Genomic DNA, 23458 nt, shown 5'->3' on the forward strand with positions numbered 1-23458 from the left:
CTGCCACTCTCTAGCTCCTGGGACAACAGCCTTGATTATATTTTGTAAATTTCGTTTCTGCTTCCTTTTTACTGTTACACAGTCCCAGAATACTTGCCCCTTGCCCTGTCATAGGTGACAGCCAACCACAGCCACTATCTCTATGACAGGTACTGAATACTGACAGAACTCACACAGGCAAACTGTAGACTCACCAAGACTTCATATTTCATTTTTTATTACCAATCAAAAATAAATTCCATATATTGTTTAGCAAATATTATCATTGTCTTGTGACAAAAGACACAAGAGTCATAACAACAAAACTCCCCGAGAGTCAAACTCATAACAATGCCAAAATAAATCACAAAAATATACAAATTAAAATCTTATGCAAAATAAATATGAGTTATTCGCTACGGTGGCTGTGACTTGCCTACCCATTTGGAGGCCATTTGCAACTGTCTCCCTTACATGGGAAGACATGCAGGGGTGGGTCAGTTCCAGGGTACGGCTCGGCCCAGGAACCAGAGGTTGGAATAGGAAGTGAAAAATTGCACTGGGAGGAGGAAGTCATCGGACCAGTAATATTTGGAAATAATTATGACCCTCTGCAAGAAGTGATTGTAAGTGGGGAAAGGGAGGGGTTGAGGGACCATCTGTTGGTAGTAACTGTGTGTGCAAAGAGGTAGCTGTGGGAGTGTGTGCACCTGCTCCTTTTACTTCACACACTCACTTGGTTCAGGCCAATGGGGTCTGCTCCACCTGGCACTCAGATCTCTCAGGAACACAGCTTTGCAAGTTCCCATGTGGACTCAGAAAGCAAGCTGCTCCTGTAGAAAACTGAGGGGTTTCCCCCAACAGGGAATAAAGCACTGGTGTTCTTTTTCCTCATGACTGAGAACCCATGGGTGTCACCACCTTCTCTCCAGACTTGGGGGAATAAATTCTGTGACTAGGGAAGACTTCAGAACTGGCCAGGGGCAAGTATAGCTGGTGCAGACACCTTCCGGTCCCAAGAGTCAGGATTCTCCAGGCACCTGAAGAACAGAGCACTTGGGGTGACAGAAGTCACTGGCTGAGGAAAGGGTCAATAAATACTACTTAGGTGGAAGGTGTGCAGAGTCTCCCTCGCCTGATCTTGGGCCCCCAGCAACTGTTCCACCCGACAAAAGGGCCAACATGGCCCTTAGTCCCACAGCCCCCCAACAGTGGCAAGCCTGGAGCTCTGCAGCAGGGCCTCACTCAGCCCCAAGGCAAAGGCCCTGGGGCAGAATTTCATGTGGAGGTGGAGCTCTCAGGACCCAGTACCACTAGCTTCAGCAAAGGCCAGGATGACAACTCAGGCTAGGATTACAAAGATGGGTGAAACAGGGCTGCCAGCTGTGTGCCTTTTAGGTGGAAACCTCCTTTCCCGGGTTTTATAAGTGTGTGAACAAGGTTGGGTAAGCCTCAGTCACAGAGGAAAGGGCATGAAGAATCTGCTTAGGTGGGCTTCCTATCTGTTCTATTGTCCTCAATCCCCAAGAGGCAATGGGGTTTGGGGATGAGAAGGAGGGAGTCTGGAAAGAGGGGCTTCATAGGTCAGTGACTGACACTTGACTTTCACTGTGGGGTGGGAAGGGAGATGGTCTTAATTGCTAACAACACAGATGCCCATGACCAGATTCCCTCCTGGAACTGAAAGGAGTATCTCAGACAAGTCACCTGTAACGTGGATGTTCTCCCACCTAGGGGGAAACCTTTGGTGAAAGTAACGGCAGGGCCTGGGGAGCAGGAGTAAGCAATCTTAAAGGTGTGAGACCCTGCTTAACACTCTGAGTCAAACCAGGAGAGACAGGGGTGAGCACAGTCCTCAGCCTAGCCCAACTCACCAGGAGAGCCCATCAGCAGAGTTCTAGGAAATTCCAGGATCCAGCGGTTGATAGGAGTAGGTATGCTCCTCTCTGTAGCTGGGAGTACCATGTCCCTCATCACAGTTACCCAGAATCCCTCAGCCTCAGCGACGTCAGACAAGCCTCAGTGCATGTGTCCAGGCAGTTGTTCTCAGCGCTATTTGGTTCTTTGCTTCCTGGAAGGAACTGTCTTCCTCCCAAGAGAAAACCTTCCTCCAGCGGGCCTCTGGGATACCATCTCTGGAGGAGGAGGAGGAGGAAGAGTGGGCTCCCTGAGTCAGGGACATAAGCCAGAAGGTCACGGCTGGGAGCAGATTATGGCTATTGCTTCCTGGGGTGAGAAACCCTACCCCTTTTAATTAAAGTTTTTGTGGAAAAAAAATTTTTTTGTTTTAAATAAAGTTCCTTAACCCTGTCTTCCCTTCCCCATTCCTTTCCCCAAACAATATTTAAAAAGAGGAGCAGTGAGCCTAGTTCGGAAATTCTGTCAGTAAAAAACAGCCTTGCTCATGGTAGCTGGCCCACTGCCCTGCCAGTCCAGGGCCGGGTAGCTGCTACTCTGGAGCTATTCAGAGGTCCCTGTCAGAGGCCAGAACTCCCCACACTCTAGGGGCCATCTGGCTACTCAGTTAGACAGGCTATCTGCACCCCTTCTGGCCTAAAAGGCTCCCTATCTTCATGTGGGCCCACTGGGGAGACCCCCGCGGGGCTGGCGGGGGGCCCCGGGCCCTCCTGTCAGATGGCGCTCTCATGGGAGGCTTTGTGCAGCAAAGAGTTGCGCTCATTGAGAAGAGTTGTGGTCTCATCTACCACGGGCAGCTCGGACTTCCCGGCTAAGTTCTCCGTGCAGATGGTGCAGCCATCCAGGGGAAACTGAGGGCAGTTCTCCATGCGTGAGGCCAGCAGCCCATTCTGGTACTGCTGTCGAGTGATCTGAAGGAGGAAAGGATGAGGTTCACACAGAGCTGGGCCTGAGGGGCAAACCGTGTAAGACCCGGGGAAACAATGCTAGCCAGGGTTGGGGCTGGGAGTCCAGAAGAGAGGACGTGACGAGCCAGAAAGAGTGAGGAGCAAGAATAAGGAGGACACCCATCTCGGGTCTGGGCCCTCTGTGCTGTGTGTGGCGGATGAAAGAAAGAAGTTACTGATTCCCAAGGCAGAGGTATCCAATGCCCAGGATGAGGAAGACAGCGCTGCCCCGAGACAGAGACATGGGAAGCACTCACCTTAATGTACTGGAGGTCCATGAGCGCCCGCACACTGAAGTCGGAGATGTACTGGCCCAGGATGGAGCTGCCAAACTGGTTGGTGCTGCCCGCCAAGGTGGCTGTGCTCGCGAGATCCGTGCGGTCCGGGTAACTGAGGGAGGCCGAGCGACTGAGGGTGGTGGGGTGGGACGGGGAGTGGTCTGTGGGGAGAGACACATGGTCAGGCCAGGACCCCCGGTGCCCCTCACAGCCTGTTGTCTAACCTGTCCCACGGACACGTGGCAGTGGGGCCCCCACCGGAACGGAACAGTTCTTAAGGACAAACAAGCCCCGACTGCGGAAGGTCTGACCTCATCAAAGCAAATGAGTTTGTTTAGAGGTGTTGTGCAATAAGTATTAAAAAGCCTACCAAAGCAGAAAACAAAAACCAAAGACACAAAATTTATGTCTACAGAACCCCTCATTTCCCCAACAACTCATCAGTCAAGGGCAACACAATGATTACCCCGCCACGGGGGATCAGGCACTGTCCTTGTCTCCACAGCAGCTTGTATCAAGGGACATACACTGCATTCTTCTAAATTATATTAAAAGGAAGAACATACAGTTTGTACCCTCTCACGACGCATCCGCACTGACCTCTCAACATGACGCCCTATTCACATCTTAACATGCTTGTAAGAGGTAAAAGTGTGTTCTGCACATGACCTGTTTTGTGTGGAACAGTCCTGCCCGCTCGTGTCTGCTGGTCCCAACAGTCTGACAAGGGGGACAGGGGTAGCAGGTCCCTCTCACAGGAGCCTAGAGCTCCCAGAACTCCAGGCCTCTCGCACTGGCGATTTCCTGCAGCCTGATCCAAGTCCCCTGCCCCGAGGCAAAGCCTGGGGGGTAGTGGTGCAGATGCCCAGTCCCCCAGGGTCAACAAGGACTCCGTGCAGCCCATTGCAAAGAACGGGGCACGACTCAGTCGCAAATGAGGAAGGAGCAGACGCCTTACTTTCAGAAAGGGACTGTACCCACAGCGTGCATCATGAGTTCTTACTTAGAGAACACTTAGAAAACAATGAAATGCGCAAAGAACTTAACTGTGAAGGCATGCTGGCTTCTTTTAAACAAACAGGAAGTGGACTAGGCTTATTTACTTAGTTGAGCACTTAAGTTACTAACTAACTACTTAGTTAGCTATTCTAACCAACAGCTCGGTGAAGAGAGCAAACATAGTGAGTCCGGGTGACTGAATGACCAACACAGCTTTCACTGAGACTGACCCGAGTACTACTCGGTCTTTGAGCTTCATTCCTGAAACTAGGAGAACAGAGTCTGGATAGTCTGTGACCAGACAGTGCACAATCATTAGAGGATCGTGTGTGTGTCACTTACCCTAAGTAACACCTCTGATTAAGGTCTAGAAAAGAAACACCCATACTATGGGTATTACCTAATATTTCACATTCACCATTTGGATGATGGAGTGCTTTTAATTAATGCTCCTTAACACTCCAGAAACTGAATTTAAAAACAACACAAATTAGTGACGTGCCCTTCTAAAAACTGAGGCCCTAAAAAGAAATACACCAAAATACAAAAAGTCTGTTTCTAAATAATGAAATTATGACACTTCTTTTCTTTTTTTTTTTTTTTTAAGATTTTACTTATTTATTTTAGATGGAGAGACAGCGCTAGTAGGAAGGGCAGAAGGAGAGAGAGAATCTTAAGCAGACTCCACACTGAGCGCGGAGCCCAACGCAGAGCTTGATCCCAGGACTCTGAGACCATGACCTGAGCTGAAACCAAGAGTCAGTCGCTTAATCAACTCTGCCACCAGGCACCCCAATACTTAATTTTCCTAAGACTTTTTTCCCTTTTCTCAATTTTCTAAATAAGCTATGTTGCTTTTGTGATTGAAACAGAGTAATAAGGGGTGCCTGGCTGGCTTAGGCTGTGGAGTGTGTGACTCTCGATCTCGGGGTTGTGAGTTCAGGCCCCACACTGGGTGTGGATATTACTTAAAAATAAAATCTGGGGGCGCCTGGGTGGCACAGCAATTAAGCGTCTGCCTTTGGCTCAGGGCGTGATCCCGGCGTTCTGGGATCGAGCCCCACATCAGGCTCTTCTGCTATGAGCCTGCTTCTTCCTCTCCCACTCCCCCTGCTTGTGTTCCCTCTCTCACTGGCTGTCTCTATATCTGTTGAATAAATAAATAAAATCTTTAAAAAAAATAAAATAAAATAAAATCTGGGGTGCTCTGGTGCCTCAGTTGGTTAAGCATGTGACTCCTGATTTCAGCTCAGATCATGATGTCAGGGTCATGAGATCGAGCCCTGCGGCAGGCTCCACGCTGGATATGGAGCCGGCTCAAGATTCTCTTTCTCCCTCTCCCTCTGCCCTTCCCCTGTGCTCGCTCACTAGCTCTCTCAAAAATATGAAAATTAATTAATTAAAATCTTAAAAAATGAAACAGAATAATAAATATGTAAAAAAGATAGGGGTGTTTTGACTTGGCAATTCCGTTTCTGAAAGGATATCCTAAGGACATAATCTTAAACACAGAGAAAGTTTTTTCATAAAGAGGTTTGCATCATGGTGTTACTCTGAACGCAGACCTCAATGACTGTACATAAGGGGGGATAACAAATGAAGGCACGTGTGCTTGGGGGAACACTGTATGGCTCGAACAAGAAAGCTGATGGAAAAGCATCTCTGTTCCTCTATTAGATCAGAACAGCAGCATCCAAGCCATGGAAGCATAAACTCCTGGCCAGTATGCAACAAGAGCAAGTACAGAAGAGAAAAGGGGGCTGAGGTGTTGGCCAAGGAGGACCAACGTGGTCCACAGAATCACCCACTCAAAGGCTGTTAGCAGCTTCCCACTTCCTATCACAACCAAAAGCTGGCTGTCTGAAAGGGATGAGTGACTTCTACGTCACCTTTTTACTTTTTTTTTTTTTTTAAGAGAATCAGTAGAAAAGTTTGTTTTGGGACAGTTGAAAGGGAGAAAGACCCTGCTGTAATGAAGATAAAATGGGAAACGGTGGACTCTGGTGATAGGTTTTTAGGACCGTCGGGGCCTCAGGAGCTTCTGTAAGGCACACACCGAACTGGAGCGCAAAGGCATTTGTAAATGCTCTTAACGTCCTCCAGGGCTCACCAGGCCAGGCCAGAATTCTGATGGGGAGACCAGCACCTTCTGCCACTCTCCGCTGCCTCCATATGAGTGGGATGGGAGTCCCGTGAACTGACTGAGTCAACCGACACAGTTTCCAGTGAGCCTGGGATAAGGCCTAGGAGTGTGACATATCAAAGGCCAGAAACCGCATGTGGCATTGGGCCTTTCCCTCAATACTTTCCAATTGGAATGTCACACTTCAGTTGTAATCGAGAAAAAACAAATAAAAATTGAGCTCTAACCGAACATTTCACACCCATTCTCTCACTGCTCCTGACAAGTCTAAGAAGTGGGCACATGTATTGTTCCCATTACACAAGAGGGAACAAAAGACTGAGAGGAAGTCAGCTCCCGGAATCATTTTAGCTAGCAACTGCAGAGACAGCATTCACACAGGGCAGTCCGCCCAGGGCCACACTTCTGATGCCCAGTGGCTGCCTCCCCCTGGCAGGCAGACACCCACAGCAACAGAATAAAGAGCAAAGCCTGTGAAGAAAGGAGGGAAGTTTTTTGGAGAAAGCTGATGAGATGACAGGGCATCCTGATGTTTGTGAGTGGCCTTGATCAGGGATGCAAGGAAATGCTGGGCTCATTCAGCCTGGCCGGAAGCAACCCTCATCCCTTCCCACTCTAGCTGTGTCTCTGTGCGTGCGTGCGCATGCGTGCGTGTGTGTGTGTTTGTGTGCGTGTGTGTGCGTGCGTCTTCTCAAGGAACTAGGGACCTTTGGGGAAGCCCTTCCAGGACCAGGACAAAGCCCCCAGTAACTGGGCCCAAGGCCAAGCAGAGCTGGTGCAAATCAGGCTGGCCCACAAGTGTAAACGGAGAGGGGGGATGGCCCGAGATGTGAGTGGGGAGCCCCAGTGGCTGCTGGGAGAGGTTAATAGAGCTGTGGTATGTGGGCTCAGGCGATAGGTGGCAGTGCAAACTTCTCCAGCCATGCTGTGTTACCTGAGAGCCAGGAGAGCAGGGAGTTCCGCTTGCCAGGCGGACACCCGACCTGGGTTGAAGGCACTGGAGCAAAAGAGGAAAAGGTCAGCGATGGGTAGGGTGAGGAGGCAGAATATGGAGGCACAGGAACAGGATGGAGAAGCAGACCAGCTGGGGGCCAGTCTCCCTTGGGCAGGGAGGGGGCACAATGGAAAGGGGGACTCGGCTCTGATGGCGAGGGAGCAAACCAATGAGCTCTGCTCAAAGAGGGGCAGAGGCTCCCACAGTGAAGCCAGAGCCCCCCCCAGAAGTCTTCTCTCCCTTCTGGCCACTCCAAGTGGGACATGAGTGCCTCCAGGTCAAAGGATAGAGCCAAGGACTCTGGTCCAAGCCTCTGAAGCATCGCTGCAGAGAAAAAATGCCTGGAAGAAATGTCCCACAACCATGTGCCCTTCTGGACAAGATTTCCCCCAGCTGGCTGGCGAGAGGTGCTCTTGGGAGGGGCCAAGAAGTCCTCCCTAGACCCAAGGCATCCAGGCAGGGGCCCCCTGCTCCAAAACCCAGCTCTGGAGCCTTGTCTCCCCACTGCTTCCTTCCTGGAGCCTGCTTATGCTGGGAGAGGGGCAGAGCTGTGTCATGCCAGGGGGTAAGCTGAGCTGTACCAATATACAGGGGCGCCCTGACCCCCTGCGCACAGGCAAAGCACAGAGGCTCTCCACGAGCCACACACACCACAGTGTGTGGCCTGCTCCCAGCAACAAAGTGGACTTTCACTTTCCAGCCTACAGCAACCCAGGGCCCCACTCAAGGCTCAGACGGGCCATGCAACTAGCAAGAAGCTGATCTGGCATGACTAGGGTCTTGCCTGCAGGGTGCCCACTCCAACCACAAGGCCCCTCTGGCAAAGTGAGCCTGAGCCGCCCAGGACTAGAGAAGCAGAAAGCACCAGAGTGACCAAAGTGGCCCTTCCCTGGACTTCCCACAACCTCTCTTGGAGGGTGTGTCCAGTCCCCTCTTTGCCCCAAGTCCCTTTATGCCATCAGAACCGCCCTTAACCAAAAGGCAGTAGCTGAGCCCCCTGAAAAGCCAAGCCCATCTGCAGCCTAACCTGCCTGGTAAACAGGCCCTGGCCTGACTCCCAACCATGGACACCCTGGATGGCCTCACTCCCCACCTCAGTTCTCCTGCCCTGGTCTCCGTGAGCCAGACGTTGTCACCTCCCTCCACCTGCCTTCTCTCACTCTTCCTGCTGCTACGGCTACTTGCTCAGCTGGCCCAGTCTGCTATCATACTTCCCCTGCTGCAAGGCCACTCATGGCTTTTTGCTTCCTATCACAACCAAATGCTCCCTGACATGTCCTGACTCCCCACGGCTCCCCCTACCCGGCGGCTCCAGCAGGCTGGTCTCGCATCTCAGGACACACTCTCATCTGCCTTCACCTTTTGCTCAGATTCCTCTTCCCACCTCTCCCTCCCCACGCTTGCAATCCCGTCAGCAGGGGCCAGGCCCTGCTCCTCCACACCGCCCCCACTAGGCCCTGAGAGCTCTGGCCCTCACTGGCCTCGCTCTCCTCTGAACCACCTGGACTGCCCCAGGTTCTGGGGTGCCAGTCTAAGTCTCCCCACAAACCAGGTATGCTGGAGGGCAGCACGGAGGCAGCCCAGCGACTCACCAGAGGTGGGCGAGGACAGGGCCATGGTCCCGTAGTAGGAGAAGGCGCCTGTCTCAAACTTCATGTTCTCCTTCCCGGCCTCCACCTCCACCTTCCCCTGGAAGGACACAGGGTCAGGGTGACAAACAGACTTGAGAAGGAAAGCTCAACTGAGGGAGAAAAAAGGACGAGGCAAGAGGGAGAAGTGAGAGTGAGGACGAGTTGGTTCCGGAGCCCTGAAGAGCGCAGGGGCCGTGACCTGGAGGCTCCAGGGTGGCCTCTCAGGAAGAGGCCAGGCAAGGCGGAGCAGAGGCCCGGGGGTAGGCCCCACGCAGGAAAGCCCTGCGTCCCCCAGCCACCTCAGCAGGTGAAGAGGGCCGGCATGGAGCCAGCCGCTCACCTGCAGGATGAGGATGAAGTAGTCGGCCGGCTTATTTCGGGTGTACAGGTAATGGCGGATGTAGTATTTGTTGTGCTCGTCAAACTTGAGTTCCTGAATGACATCTGGGTACTTGAGCAGCCGAAGCAGGATCTTCTCCGATATCAGAGACGGGCTGAACTGGGGAACCTCTGTAGAAAGAGAGAAGACGACGACTTCGCAGCCGGCCCTGGCCGGGCAGCACCAGGAACACGGTCACGGTGCTGGCTCACCGCCCGGGCCCTCCTGCCCATTGGTTCTGCCACCTCCGTGGGAAAGCAGCAACCCTTGGATCCAGACTGGTTAGACTCGCGTCTGCCTGCCTGGGCTGGAATGCTGGCTCCTGCACTGACAGTGAATGACCTTGGGCAAATTACTTAACCTGTGTCTCAGTCTCCTCATCTGTAAAATGGGGATTAAAAGTCTCATGGGGTTGGGTACCTGGGTGGCTCAATCGGTTAAGCGTCTGACTCTTGGTTTCAGCTCCAGTCATGATCTCGGGGTGGTAAGATCAAGCCTGCATTGGGCTCCGCAGCCCTCCTGAGACTCTCTTCCTCTCCCTCTTCTCCCTCTACCCCTCCCCTGCCCGTGCTCTCTCCCTCTGTCTCTCTCTAAAATAAATAACTCTTGGGGCGCCTGGGTGGCTCAGTTGTTAGTCGTCTGCCTTCAGCTCGGGGCATGATCCCAGAGTCCTGGGATCGAGCCCTGCATCAGGCTCCTCAGCTGGGAGGCTGCTTCTTCCTCTCCCACTCCCCCTGCTTGTGTTCCCTCTCTCGCTGGCTGTCTCTCTCTCTGTCAAATAAATAAATAAAATCTTTAAAAAATAACTCTTAAAAAAAATTTTTTTTTCATAGGGTTGGGGCGCCTGGCTGGCTCAGTCGGTGGAGCATACGACTCCTGATCTGGGGTCACAAGTTAGAGCCTCACACTGGATATAGATACTCCTTAAAAACACACACACACACTTGGTAGGGTCATGGTGGGTTAAATGGGATAATACATGTAAAGCACTCAGACACACGCCTGGCATATGGAAAGTGCTTCATAAATGTCACCATTATTATCATTAGCACCATCGTCAATATCCTGTCAGGAAAAATAAAGAATTAACACACTTTAGCAAGTGAGGGTTGGGAAGGAAGTCAGATTTGGGGGGAGAAAGGGAATAGGCAGGAGCTTTTCAAATCAATCACCCCAGGTCCCCAAAGGGGCTATGAATCAAGAGTGAGAAGAGAGGAATGTCATTGATCTAGAGGTCAAGTCCTGCTGGCCCCTGCATATGCAGGTGGGGGGGGCAGGGGGGCAGCGGGGACGAGAACAGAAACGGATCCAGGCCCCTCCCCTCCCCTCCCCTCCTCCCTTCCTTTTCTTCTTCTTTTTTTTTTAATCCTCCCTGCTCTCCCAGTAGTTATTTTCAGAATTTGAATGCTTCCTAGAAGTTTGCAATGACAACCCAACAACAGAGAAAACAAATCACAGGGAGCACCGCAGGGATGAAGGGAAGCCACCTCGCTCCCTTTCAGAAGCAGCCACGTTTTCCCTGAACCTTTCACAGGCCACAGCCCTTGTCCCATGGGAGAAAGTAGCCAGAGGCCCAGAATTCCCCCTCTGTGACAGTATCCTGCGAACGCCTGAGGGTCCTCCTCTTGCTCTTACCCGTGGCCAGGAAGCGATGAGCAGCCAAAAGGAGCTGAGGTGAAATTTTCACCTTGAGTTCATTGTCAGCATCTTTGAAGGCTGAGAAGTCGCGTTTGTTCTTCTCAGATACTCGTTTCCGGCTTCGGTTGTCAGCTGCAAGAGCAAGAAGCTAGAACTGAGAACACTGTCCCCGATGACTCAGGAACAGACTAGAAGCTGCCCGCCAGCTCCCAGCTCTGCAGTCCCCTCTTCCACACACACGAGAAGCAGTGTCTGCATCAAGGTGGGGTCTCTGGCTCGATGCTGAGGCATGAAGGCCAGGGGGGACAAAAGTGACCTCCTCTCACTGATCCGAGCACCATGCCCTCTGCTCACCCCAGCCAGCGTGAGGCATTCAGCTCCTGGGCCTCAGGGTGCTGGGCTGCCACATCCCTGCACTGCGGCCTTCCCACCTAGGGACACGTAGAGTGTGAGCAGGAAAGGGGTTCCAGGCCGATGGAAAGAGTGGAACTCACTGTACATATCTGACTCATCCAGGATCTCAGACTTGATGATCTCCTCAATGACGTCCTCCAAGGTGACCAGGCCCAGCACCTCGTAGAAGGGGTCACCTTCACCCTCGTTGTTCACCTTCTGCACAATGGCCAGGTGCGACTTCCCTGGGGCGACAATGCAATGAGTCAGAGAGGAGCAAAGGGCCCAGTCATGAGATGCCTCCACCAAAATGTTAACACATTTGGGGTCATGAGTCACTGGGGTGGGGTCATGGGTGGTTTTTTCCCTTTTCTGTATTTATTGAAGTTTCTGCTGCAAACAGATATTGCTTTTATGAAAAGGAAAACCAGAAGTATTTTTTTTTTAAATTTTAAGGCATTTTGTTAAAGTCTTTTTGTTTCATTAGAATGAAAATGGCAAGGTCCTGCCTGGTGCCCTGTTATCAAGGTCCCCTGAAAGTCCTGGAGGAGGGAAAGACCCACACTGACAACCTGTGGACAGTGCAGCCATCGGCTGGAGACGTGTGTGCGCCAACTGGACATGGGGCTCCTCAGACACTGCCCACGAGGCCTCAAGGGCCACTCACATTCCTTCACCCTGCTCTCCTTGGCAAATGCCCCAGCATGTACCCAAGGGCCGTGATACTGCCCAAGGCAAAGGCTCTCAGTTCCCAAAACCATTAACAAATTAGCCCAGGCTGTAATTAGGCCAGGCAAGTACTATAATTAGAGAAGGGCCACCCCTTCAACCTAAAGCAAGAGAAAGTCAGAAGGCAGAGGGAGGAGAGGAGGGACCCTCCACAGAAGCTCTGCAGGGTGGTAGGGCTTTCCAGGCCTTCCTTCCAGGGTTCTACCCTGTTCCTATGCCCCTTGTGCCAGTGTGTGACAGGAGGGAGACAGCCAAGGTTTGGCCCGCACTTCCGTTTGAATGGAACTGTGTACCCCACAAAGGAACACAGGTTTGGAGCAGCCTAAGGGAAAAAGCCCTGGGAGAGCTGAGAAGGTCCAGCCACGGTCTCCTGGGCAGCTTCCCCTTCACAACCCAGTCTGAGGGCCCCACTCGAAGGACTTCTCTGTAGAGAGTGTCTTCCAAGTCTCCAAGGCCACTGCAGATCCCCCAACCCCAAGATGTGCTCCTCAGAACTCCAGAGAGGTGCCAGTTCTCAGGACCAGCATTTAAAACAATAAAATAAAGGAACAAGGTATCAGAGTGCACCACATGTGATGAGGGGGGAGTACTGTTTTATGCAACTTTCCCTATCACGTGCCGGTCACTGTGATACACTCATCTCCAGCTCTAAGTTGTGGTCAAAAACACTTCCAGCCCCTTGCTAGAACTATGCACCTAGACCAGACCTAGAAAGAACCATGGCTACACTCGATCAAAGACTTCCCAGGGTCTTCTAGATGTGAGCCAATGACAGGGAAGCAGCCACTCAGAGCCAGGACCCTGGGGTCTGACCCCAGGCATCTCTGCCTGCTGGAGGCTGCCCACCCAGGAGGGCCTTCCAGAGAGAGAAACAATGCTCTCAGTGGTCTAAGGGAGTCAGCTAAACTATGCCATCAGGCGGCAAGCAGAGTTAGAGCAAAGTGGCTTTTACCACCTTCCAGACTGGCATGCTCTAAGACTGGTAATGCCCAGTGCTGGGGGAAACAAGCATGCCCTCACAGGTCCTCTGGCTGGTGGGCAGGTAAAGGGGTGCATTTGAGGAGGCCAATTGGGCAGCATGACTCAAAACCAAAGGTCCCTAACTTTGGACTCAGAAATTCCACTGGTAGGGAGTTGGATATCATCTTCTCCAAAGCAGAAAGACACAGAAGCAAAGAGGCTCAACAGAACATTGTTTTTAAAAACCTCAAACCAGAAACAACCTAGATCAACAGCAATGGAGCGGGAGTACTGAAGGGGGCCGCCACTGCTCTGGGGAGAAGGCAGCAGGCTGAATGGACAGACAGAATGTGGAACGACGCCCAACACAGGCTTGCTGGTGGAAGAGCAAGCAGAGGGACAGAATGCCTGGTGCCCGCTGCCTATGCAGAGATTGGGGGGCGAGGGGGGGGCGGTGCTGAACTGCCCTGAAATGCATGGAAGAGGTAACAGCAGTCACCTCCTGGGTTAAGTAGAGTCTGGGGGAAGGGCCCTACTACCCCTTACTCTGTCCCCTTCTAATATTGTTCTATTTGATGGGCAAGTTTTACTCTAGAGTTTTTTTGAGAAAAAAATCAGGGGAAAAACAAAATTAAGGGGAACGAAGGGAACCTAGTGAGAGTCTAGGGTGAGCGAGGGCCCTCTGTGCCTAAACTGGCACAGACTGAGTCCCGGGGAACGGGGTGTGTCTGGATGTGGCTCAGTCAGCAGCGTCTTGCTCAGAGCCTCGCAGTCAGGGCCCCTGCGCAGAAGAGACACAGCTTCAATTACCTGAGAAAAACGTCCTCCTCCCCACTGAACCTCCAGCTAACCACAGGCTCACCAGAAATCCCGACACACAGTCACGGGTCGCACTGGACCACACGGGGAAAGGCTTGTGGCTTCTCTAAAGGACAGAAATACCCATCCTGCAGAAATGAGCTGATTTCTTGAGCCCAATCTTGCGGCCACTCTCAGCCCTCGGGCCTTCCCTTGGAGGCTGTGCATGGGGCATAGGGGTGCGTGCGGGCGCCCTCTAGAGACAGGTAACTTGTAGGTGTACACACCTGGGGCACCACCCACAGTCACCCCTGCTCTGTGCACTAAGAGCCCAGGGTGCTGGCAGCTGACTGTGGCTGGCCCCATACACAGGTGCTGGGCTGGGGAACAGTCGGTTCCCCTCCGCTGGCCCAGCCATGGGACTCTGAACTGTGTTTGCCTTTTTCTAATTTGTCTGCCCAAAGGGTTTGTTTTGTTTTGTTTTTACTGTTCTTTGCAGTTGGGTATAGAGATTGGAGGGTGCAGGAGAGGGCTGGGCCAGAGATTCTCCTCCTTGGCCAAAGAGCCTCTCTTGCCAAGGTCACCAGTGACCTTCAGTGGTGGGGTCCCCTGCTCAGGCTGCAGCTTCTGACAAAGGGTCACTCTCCCGCTTCCTGGAAACCCTTCCTCTCTCTGGCTTCTAGCACACAGCTCTCTTGGCGTTCCTCTGACCTCAGGGGCTGCTCCTTCCCCCTGACCTCCTTATGTGAGAGCGTCCTAGGGCTCAGTACTTGGACCTGGTCTCTTACCTCATGACTTTAAATACAAACTGTATGTCAAGGTGTCTCAAATAAACACTTAGGGCCCAGTCCTCTCCTGCATCCTTCAAACTCTGTACCCAACTGCTGGCTGATAGCTAGCTAGCTCCTCCCGGATGCCTAACACCTTGAAACCCACGTGGCCAAAACCAAGTTCCTGCCCTTCCTCCCCCCAGCCCAGCCCATCTCTGTCTGTCCAGTAGATCAGGCCATGGGGGAGTAAACTCTGCCTCTCTATTTCTCTATTCTTCTCTCTCTAACACTTCCATCAGACCCTGTTAGCTCTGCTTGCATGGGACACCTAGAATCCAGCCTCTTCTGGCGGCCTCCACTACCACTGTCCTATTCTGGGCCACACATATCTCCTTCTTACCCAGATAGCTAGACCAGCCTCTAGTCAGCTCCCTGCTTCATCCTGGACGCCGGGTCGGCTCTCAACACAGCAGCAAGAGGGGTGACGTCGGGTCACCTCATGCCTCACCAAGTCCCTCCAGCGGCTCCTGTCTCACTCCAAGTAACAGCCTCACCCCCCCCCCCAGGTACCNTCAGGGCCCTTGGTGCTGACCCTCTTACATCCCTACTCCTCTCTCTCCAGTGCTCAGGTCAGCCACGAGGCCTCCTTGCTGTTCCCCACAGAAGAGGCTGCTCCCTTTGCCTGGCTTGCACCTCCCCCACATAACTGGGGAGCTTGCCTCCACCTGAGGTCTTTGTCCAAATGTGGCCCTCTCAGTGAGGCCTACCCTGAGGGCCTCCGTGAAAACTGCAACCCCCTCCTCTAGCACCCCAAACCCAGTCATTAAATCACCTAAAATATATGAAATAATATGGTTATTCATTATATTTATTGTTTATGCCCATCTTCTGCGAGATTTTGAGCTGCATTACAGCAGGGGCTTTAGTCTGTGTCCCCAAAACTTAGAATGGTGAGTAGCACGCAGCAAGTGTTTAATGAACGTTTGTGGAATGAATGACTCAGTTCCCGCAGATGTTCCTTAGGAGAAATGTAATCAATGAGAAGTGGGAAAGGGATGAAGATTAGAGAAGAATTCTTTTGAATTTTAGCAATTAAGAAGTTTCTGTAATTCAAAAATCATTTTTAATTTACTTTTAAAATAAAAGGGCCAACTGAGGACCTATATTTATGATCCTCACTGTATGAAATTTAAATCTACAGAATTTTTATTTTAATGAGTTATCTCATTTTATTATTAGTGTCCATTCAACTGGATAATTGGGATTTTGGGGGTGGCTGGGGTGAGAAATGGAACATGAAAATGTAAATAATACATCTACCCCAAAAGCTGAGAAGCCCCCATTTTTCAAAGTAGTCCTTACTCAAAGAAAAATGACTGAGGAAATATAGCAAAATACTCCTATTTGGCTGATCCATGTGAAATTGTTGATATTTGACTATTTTTGACCAACCAAAATATCAGTTTCATGTGACTAACCCTAAAAGTATGGGGGGTTCAGGAGGGTTTGTTTCTTGTTTATACTTTTCTGAAAAGAAATTCCAACTTTTCCATAGTCGATAGTACTAATTTTATAATCAGAAAGAAACGCATCCATTAGAGTAGCTTTGACAAAGACTGTCCTACTGCTCCCCCAGGAACTTCTACACTCAGATACTGCCTGTAAGGGGCAGCCTGGCTGTGGTTAAGGAGGCACCCCGAGGCCGCCTCCGGTCTGCTCTGGGCCACACCTGGCTGGCAAGCTTGCCCACTCTGCCTTTCATCGACCTTTGTCCAGCCAGGTCTCCTCCCAGTCAGAGAACCACACTGAGGCCTCTTTCATGGCCCTCTCCCACCTGGAACGGGGCAAAGAGTAAGAGGCCCCAGAAGAGCTGACTGAGTCCCTCCCACAGCCCTTCTTCTTTACCTGCCCACCCTCAGCTCCAGCCTGGGGGGCTCCGCCCTGGGGGCCGTTAGCACTCACTGCCCAGCCCGGCCCCAGCTCTCTCTTCACCCTTCACCAGCACTTGAATGGCTGCCTACACAGTTGACTGGGGTCCAACTCAGCCAGGCCTAGACAGCGAGTTCACTCCTCTCCACGCCATAACCCCATCCCCTCCCACCTCGCACCTGGAACACAGCAGACCCCCAGACTCTTTGCTGGATACGTACAAGCTGGTCTCCAGGGACCCCAGAGAGCCTAGTCCTCCGCCTTCCACAGTGCCCATCTTAGCAAACTGCTATGTCCTCTTCCCCCCATAAAAAAAACTTTATAATCTCTCAAAGACCATAAGAAAAACACATGAGGTGCTGGGTTTCAAAGTCCACAAGGTCCCGGAGAGGGCCCTACTCACCAGCTCCAGCTGCCTCTTCTCATGCAGAAGATCCAGAGGCCCCAGATCAGACATGGGATTCCCACTACCCCAGATGGTGTCCTGGGCCTTTTCCTTGCTAGTCCCCCAGCAAATCCCAGCCCCTGACCTCCCAGGCTTCCAGCACAGGCCCTGAGCTCTGAGACACCTCCCTTGGGGAGAGGTGCTGGCCTGGGTGCCAGAAGACGGGGCCACGGGCCATGGGTGTGCACTTGCAGGAGACAGGGCACCCTGATTTCCTGGGAATCCCCCTTTCCTCCTTCCACCCAGGCCAGGGGCAGGATTAAGCTATTAATAGTGCTGACCTCGACCAGCAGGAGGGGCAGCCCATCCCAGCAAGAAGACACAGGTGAGGCACGCGGCACGGCATGCGTAGGCAAGGAAGCAGAGGAGCACAGCAGCAGGAGACACACCCCTGCACAACCCTCCGCCCCACCCCAGCGCCCCTCAACAAGCAGGTGGGAGAGCTACACACAAAAAGAAGTATCCCTAAGCAGAGAGGGCCAGACTGGGGAGGGGCAGGGAGTGAGCTGCTGAATCAGTAAGCAACTTAAAAGAACACTGAGGAGATCCTAAATTTTAATATAAATTAAAATCTACTGTAAGACCACAGAGACTAAAACAGTGCAGTACTGGAGAGAACAATGACATTTTTTTCTTCAGGATTTGGCAGCACGCGTCAAAATGGAAAATGTGCAAGACCTTAGCCTCAGCCATTTCTTCCATTTCTAGGAAAGACCTTAATACAAAGGGAAGACCCAGGCTGGTGTGCAAGCTGTGCCCAGGAGGGTCCGTCCAGTGTAGTTTATGACACAGTACTGCAGCCCCTAAAAATCAGGCTGATGTAGACAGAAATTTATTTAAAGAGATAGCAGTTCACCATTTGCGTAAAGCAAAAAGTTACAAAACAAGAAAATAAGTGAACTACCCCGGTTTCTTCTGCTTTTGCTTAACGCATTTAAAAATCAGCACATATTACTTTCTTGTTTTTACATTTATAATCAGGAAAGATAATAATGATGTCTCATATTGAGGGGCGGGAGAAAGCAATATAGTTGGTTCATTGCTGACTTAGTAGAAGAAAACACAGCAAAAATATTCACATTCTGAGTGGTGGGAAAAGGGGGGGCCTTTCATTTCCTAATCATTATCCTCCTTTCTGAAAGTTTCTACAATAAATGTATTACTTTATTTTTACTTTTTTTTTTTAAGATTTTATTTATTTGGGGCGCCTGGGTGGCTCAGTTGGTTAAGCATCTGCCTTTGACTCGGGTCATGATCTCAGGGTCCTGGGATCAAGCCCCACATCGGGCTCCCAGCTCAGCAGGGAGTCTGCTTCTCCCTCTCCCTCTGCCTGCCACTCCCCCCTGCTTGTGCTCTCTGTCAAATAAATAAAATCTTCAAATCTTCAAAAAAAAAAAAGATTTTATTTATTTATTCGAGAGAGAGAGAGAGCGTGATAGAGAGAGAGATCAGAGCAGAGGGAGGGGCAGAAGGAGAAGTAGACACCCCAGCTGAGCAGGGAGCCCTATTCAGGGCTCAATCCCAGGACCCGGGGATCATGACCCGAACAGAAGGCAGATGCTTAAGGGACTGAGCCACCCAGGCACCCTATTTTTACATTTTAATTACAAATATATTACACCTTTCTGCACCTTGTGTTTTACACTCAACATGTCACCGGAGCACAGAACTCCCTCTACTTCCCCTGTGGAGTGTCCCCTGGTGGATGCCAGGGTGGATTTAACCCTCTCCCTTCTGCTGATGGACACACACTTGTTTCCAGTTCCTTCTACTGCAATCAATGCTGCCACGAAAATCCCTGCGCGCCATCATTTGATGCATGTGAGATCCCGATACATCCACAGCCGTGGAGCTACTAGGTCAAAGGGTTTGTGCGCTGGCCAAATCCGACCACAAGCTCCAACTGCCTGGTAGGGCTCCCGATTTCCACTCCCGCCAGCATGTTATACCCGGTGGCTCTTGATTCTTTCCTCAATGCCTGATCCAAGGCTAAACACACAGCAGGTGCCCAGTAAGTAAGCCATCAATAAATACAGCCACTATAGCTGGTCTATGTTTTTAAAAGGAAAAGGAAAACGGAAGGCAAGACAAAAAGGAAAAAACTGAGAGAAGCAGGAAGAAAAAAAGAGAGGAAGTGACAGGAGGGCAGCTGCAGGGAAAAGAGAAATGGAAATGCAGACACTGCAGCCCACTTGCCAAAATAGAAAAGCATTTCTAGACTTACCAAGAGACTTGCCCAGCCGTTCTGAGCAGGACAACAACACAGCCTGACACTGCACACGCACACAGCCTCTCTGGGACCTTCCAGAACAGGATCTCTAAAAGGGGTAGTCATCCCAGACTCCTTCACATTTATTTGTATTCCAAAATAAATAAGCGACTTCAGGTTTTGTTTACGTACAGACTGACAGTGGGCTCTGAGCAGCCAGTCCCCATGGGAAGGGGCTCCTGGCCTCACCCCATCGCTCTCCAGACAAGTGAGAGGAGCTACAGCTGTGGTGCGCCCAGTGACACGGGTTTACAGATTACGTTGAGCACCTTTAACCAGATCAATGCTCACAAAATGGACATTCACTTAACAAGACCCCTGCAAGGAAATCCCAGAGTGAAGGGAACATGAAGAAAGCAAGCACTGCACTACAAAATCCAGAGCTGGTCCTCTCCTCCCACTGCCAGCCTTCTGTCAGACAGCAGGGGGAACACCAGCAACGGGGGAGCTGAGGAGTGGTTGGCCAAAATAATTCAAAATTGTCAAGAGAACGATTTGAAACGCAGACTTATAGCCGCTGTCAGTTACGATGAATCCCACCACAAGGGTACTTTGTGCCTTGAGAAAGTAGTATAATGTATGTGCTAGAGATAACATGAAGTGGAAACTACTAGCAAGCCATCTTAAAATAATGATTATTTCACCTTTATGTCTTTAAAAGCTTTTGTGTTTGTTTTATAAACATACATATTATTAAACGGTACATATATACAATCTTTGAATGAACGGAGGTACAAATTTTTAAAAACATTTTTCCTAATAGGGTGGCATGAACAAAAAAGTTTGGAGAGCTCCCTTTCAAGCCTGGAAAGGGTAGGCAGACCTTCGCTGTCCCCTCTCAGAGTGGCTACTCGGGTGTCCCCCTCAGGGCCCACCTCCCCCTCAGTTATGGAACAGTGGGGGGGTGAGCATGTGCTGAGGAGGGGAGCCCAGGCACTATCCCTCGCACATCTACTATTCACGGGAGGAAACTGAGGCTCAGGGAAGTACCGTCCAGGATCATTACACTTTGAGGGGGGTTGGAAGCTGGGATTCAGAAATGGGGCTTCTCAGGGCACCTGGGTGGCACAGCAGTTAAGTGTCTGCCTTCGGCTCAGGGCGTGATCCCGGCGTTGTGGGATCGAGCCCCACATCAGGCTCCTCCTCTATGAGCCTGCTTCTTCCTCTCCCACTCCCCCTGCTTGTGTTCCCTCTCTCCCTGGCTGTCTCTATCTCTGTCGAATAAATAAATAAAACCTTAAAAAAAAAAAAGAAATGGGGCCTCTCTAAATAATATTTTCCCAAACACCCCAAGGGTGAAGCCGTTGACAAGCGGATGTCAGGAAACACTAAGACTGGTGTCTCACCCAGGGACAGGGTTTCGTGCCTTTGATTTTTCATTTAGCCAGCAGTCTCTAATTTTTTAACCTTTTATGATGGAAAATATCAAGCATCTACAAAAGTACAGGAAATAATATAATTACACCCTCAGGGCCCTTCACTGAACTTAAACAATTAACAACTCCAACTCCTGCAGCCGATCTTGTTTCCTCTTCCCTCCCACCCACTTCACTGGCTTATTTTGAAGCAAATCGCAGATTTTATCTGTAAACATCTATAAATTTACAGGCATTTCGGTTAGTATCTCTAAAAGATAAGGACTCTTAAAATGCAGACCACAATAGCAATACCACAATACCACAACTAAATATATAACTCCTTAAGATCATTAACATCAAGTGTTCTAATTTCCTCAATTTTCTTATAATGATTTTTACACCTAATATGTGTGTGTGTGTGTATTTTTTTTCCTGACATTGGCAACAAAAGTGCAAAGGACATTAAGATCACTTACAATCCTGCCTTCCAAAGACAACTACTGTTAACTATTTTTTGGTTTTATTTTTAAATACTTTTTAAATTAAATAATTTGTAAATATTTCACATTCTCTCTTTTTCCATGTCATAAAATATTTTAAAAATTGCAAAGCCTCATAATATTTCATTAGACACATGTGTAAAAAATCCCAAACCCCACTGGGCTCTTAAATTGTGTCCCCCTCCTTTTTGCACCATTATGAAAATCTTTGTAATAAATATATTTGGTTATTTCTCTATGTCCTTCAGATACATTTCTAGAAGGAGAATCACTGGGTCAAAAGATAGGTTTGGAGTTTTGAGTTTCTAAGGTTATCTAAGGAGTGAGGTCAGATCTAATGCTGATGTCTTTGTCCTCAGGGCTGTGGAAACCTCTCCTGGAGGACAAAGCCAGGGACAGTTGAGAAAGCAGGGAGGAATGCACAGAACTAGAGCTGTTTTACGCAGCAGAAGAAAATGACGTGCAGAGAAAATGCTGGCCGGGCTGACAATGCCTCCCTGAGAATGGTAAGGGCAAGGGCGAGCGAAAGATTAGGAGGTACCAAGAGGGGTCCCCAGCCATCCATCAGCACCACCAGCCTCCTTTCGACTTTGGACCCTTATAGCAAACTGCTTCCCCCTTTCCACCAGTCCCCTCTTCTCAGGAGCACCTCCGGCCTTGTCCTCTATTATCCTGGCTCCTGGCCATCTAGCCTCCCACCCCAGTCCCCCACTCAGGAGGAGCCCCTTCCTTAATATACCTCTCTCAACTGCTTACAGACTCGGAACTCCCTCACTGCCCTGTGAGTCACCCATTCCTTGGCCCTGTTTGTGCAACCAGCTAGTAACCTACAGAAGAATCAGTCTAAAAGATGGACCATTATTAATGAGCCCACATGTCCCATGTTTGTTTGTCATGAAGACGTAACCGGAAATTCTGTTAAATGCTTAGATGACTGACATCAAGATACATTAAGGCTAGGGCTAGTTTTCTACTCAACTAACCCAGTAACCCCATCCCCGTCACACACAAAGAAAAAAAAAAAAGAAAGAGCTTTTTTTTTTTTTTTTTATTTTGGTGAACCCCCCCTGGTAACTGGTAATCACATACCACGTCCAAATGCTTACAAACTATAAAAATCATCCTAGACCTCACCTCCAAACCTGAAGAGGGAGAAAAACTGCAGCAACATTTGAGGTGGGGCTTATACTGTTACAAGTAGAAGCAGGGAAAGAGGTGGGAGAGGGCAAGAATATTACTTGATATGTTCAAACTTGCTCACCCAAACTGGGCTATTAGAAGAGGGAAAAGGACTTAACTGCTAAACAATTATTTTTCCTGCCATAAAACAAAAATAAAAACCCTAACAGAGATATCTTGTAATGTCTTCCTGGGTGGTTGGTTGTTTAATGGCTGGAAAAAGCAGCTGCAGACCTCTCTCTCCCTCATGAACAGATGCCAAAATTCTAAATAAAGATATTGGCAAATCAAATCCAATGATGTGTGGCAAGGATCATACATCATGACTAAGTTAGGTTTATTCCGGTTATGCAATAAGTGTTTATGGGTGAACGTTCAAAAATCAATCGGTATAATTCAGAATAAAGGAGATAAATCATTCAATCATCTCAACAGTTATTTAAAAAGCATTTGGTAAAATTCAACATCTATTCATTATAAAAACTCTTAGCAAACTAGAAAAAGAAGGAAACCTTTTTGATCTGATAAAGAGTATCTACCAAGAAACTACAGTAAAATCATACCTCCTAACAAATTTGGAAAGCTTTCCCTTGAGACCTAGAATAAGGCACCAACCAGTTCAACACCCACCTAGAGGTCCCCGGCAATGAAATTAAGCAAGAACAAGATATAAAATGTATAAGATTGTAGCAATAAGTAAATAAAACTGCCATTATTCACAGGCAACATAATTAGGTGTGTAAACAATCCAAAAGAATCTAAAATAAACTATTAGAATTAATGAGTGAATTTAACAAGGCCAATGGATTCAAGGTCCCTATACAAAAATTATCCATACTTGTGTTATATTATAAAGAATACATCTGGGTCGCCTGGGTGGCTCAGTTGGTTAAGCGTCTGCCTTAGATCAGGTCATGATCTCAGGGTCCTGGGATCAAGCCCTACATCGGGCTCCCTGCTCGTTGGGGAGCCTGCTTCTCCCTCTCCCTCTCCCTCTGCTACTCTCCTTGCTAGTGCTCTCTGCCAAATAAATAAAACCTTAAAAAAAAAAAAAATACATCTGGTCTTGGACTCTGGCTCCCCAATTCCTTGGAATTTCCTGAGTAATAGAAGTGGCTTTGTTATCCTAATGAACAACTCCAGGTGGGCCCCTAGATAGCTTCAGGGCAGGGCTGGTCACCAGGAAAGCCAAGCAGTGGAGGGTCAGAACTTGGAGCTGACCT

General features: G+C 49.8%; 1 protein-coding gene across 1 annotated transcript in view; it reads right to left on the bottom strand.

Annotated features, from left to right (window-relative positions):
- Positions 1-200: 200 nt before the first annotated feature.
- Positions 201-23458, bottom strand: part of CNNM4 (cyclin and CBS domain divalent metal cation transport mediator 4) — a 36427-nt gene continuing 13169 nt past the window's right edge. Inside the window, exons 2-8 of the mRNA XM_011234198.3 lie at positions 11400-11543; positions 10903-11037; positions 9229-9398; positions 8850-8946; positions 7198-7260; positions 3101-3282; positions 201-2807 (exon numbers count right to left, since the gene is read on the bottom strand). Coding sequence (XP_011232500.3) covers positions 2610-2807; positions 3101-3282; positions 7198-7260; positions 8850-8946; positions 9229-9398; positions 10903-11037; positions 11400-11543 — 989 coding nt within the window. The 3' untranslated portion in view covers positions 201-2609. The remainder of the gene's footprint in view (positions 2808-3100; positions 3283-7197; positions 7261-8849; positions 8947-9228; positions 9399-10902; positions 11038-11399; positions 11544-23458) is intronic.

The sequence above is a fragment of the Ailuropoda melanoleuca genome, chromosome 4 (assembly GCF_002007445.2).
Source record: "Ailuropoda melanoleuca isolate Jingjing chromosome 4, ASM200744v2, whole genome shotgun sequence".
In the NCBI taxonomy this organism is placed as follows: Eukaryota; Metazoa; Chordata; class Mammalia; order Carnivora; family Ursidae; genus Ailuropoda; species Ailuropoda melanoleuca.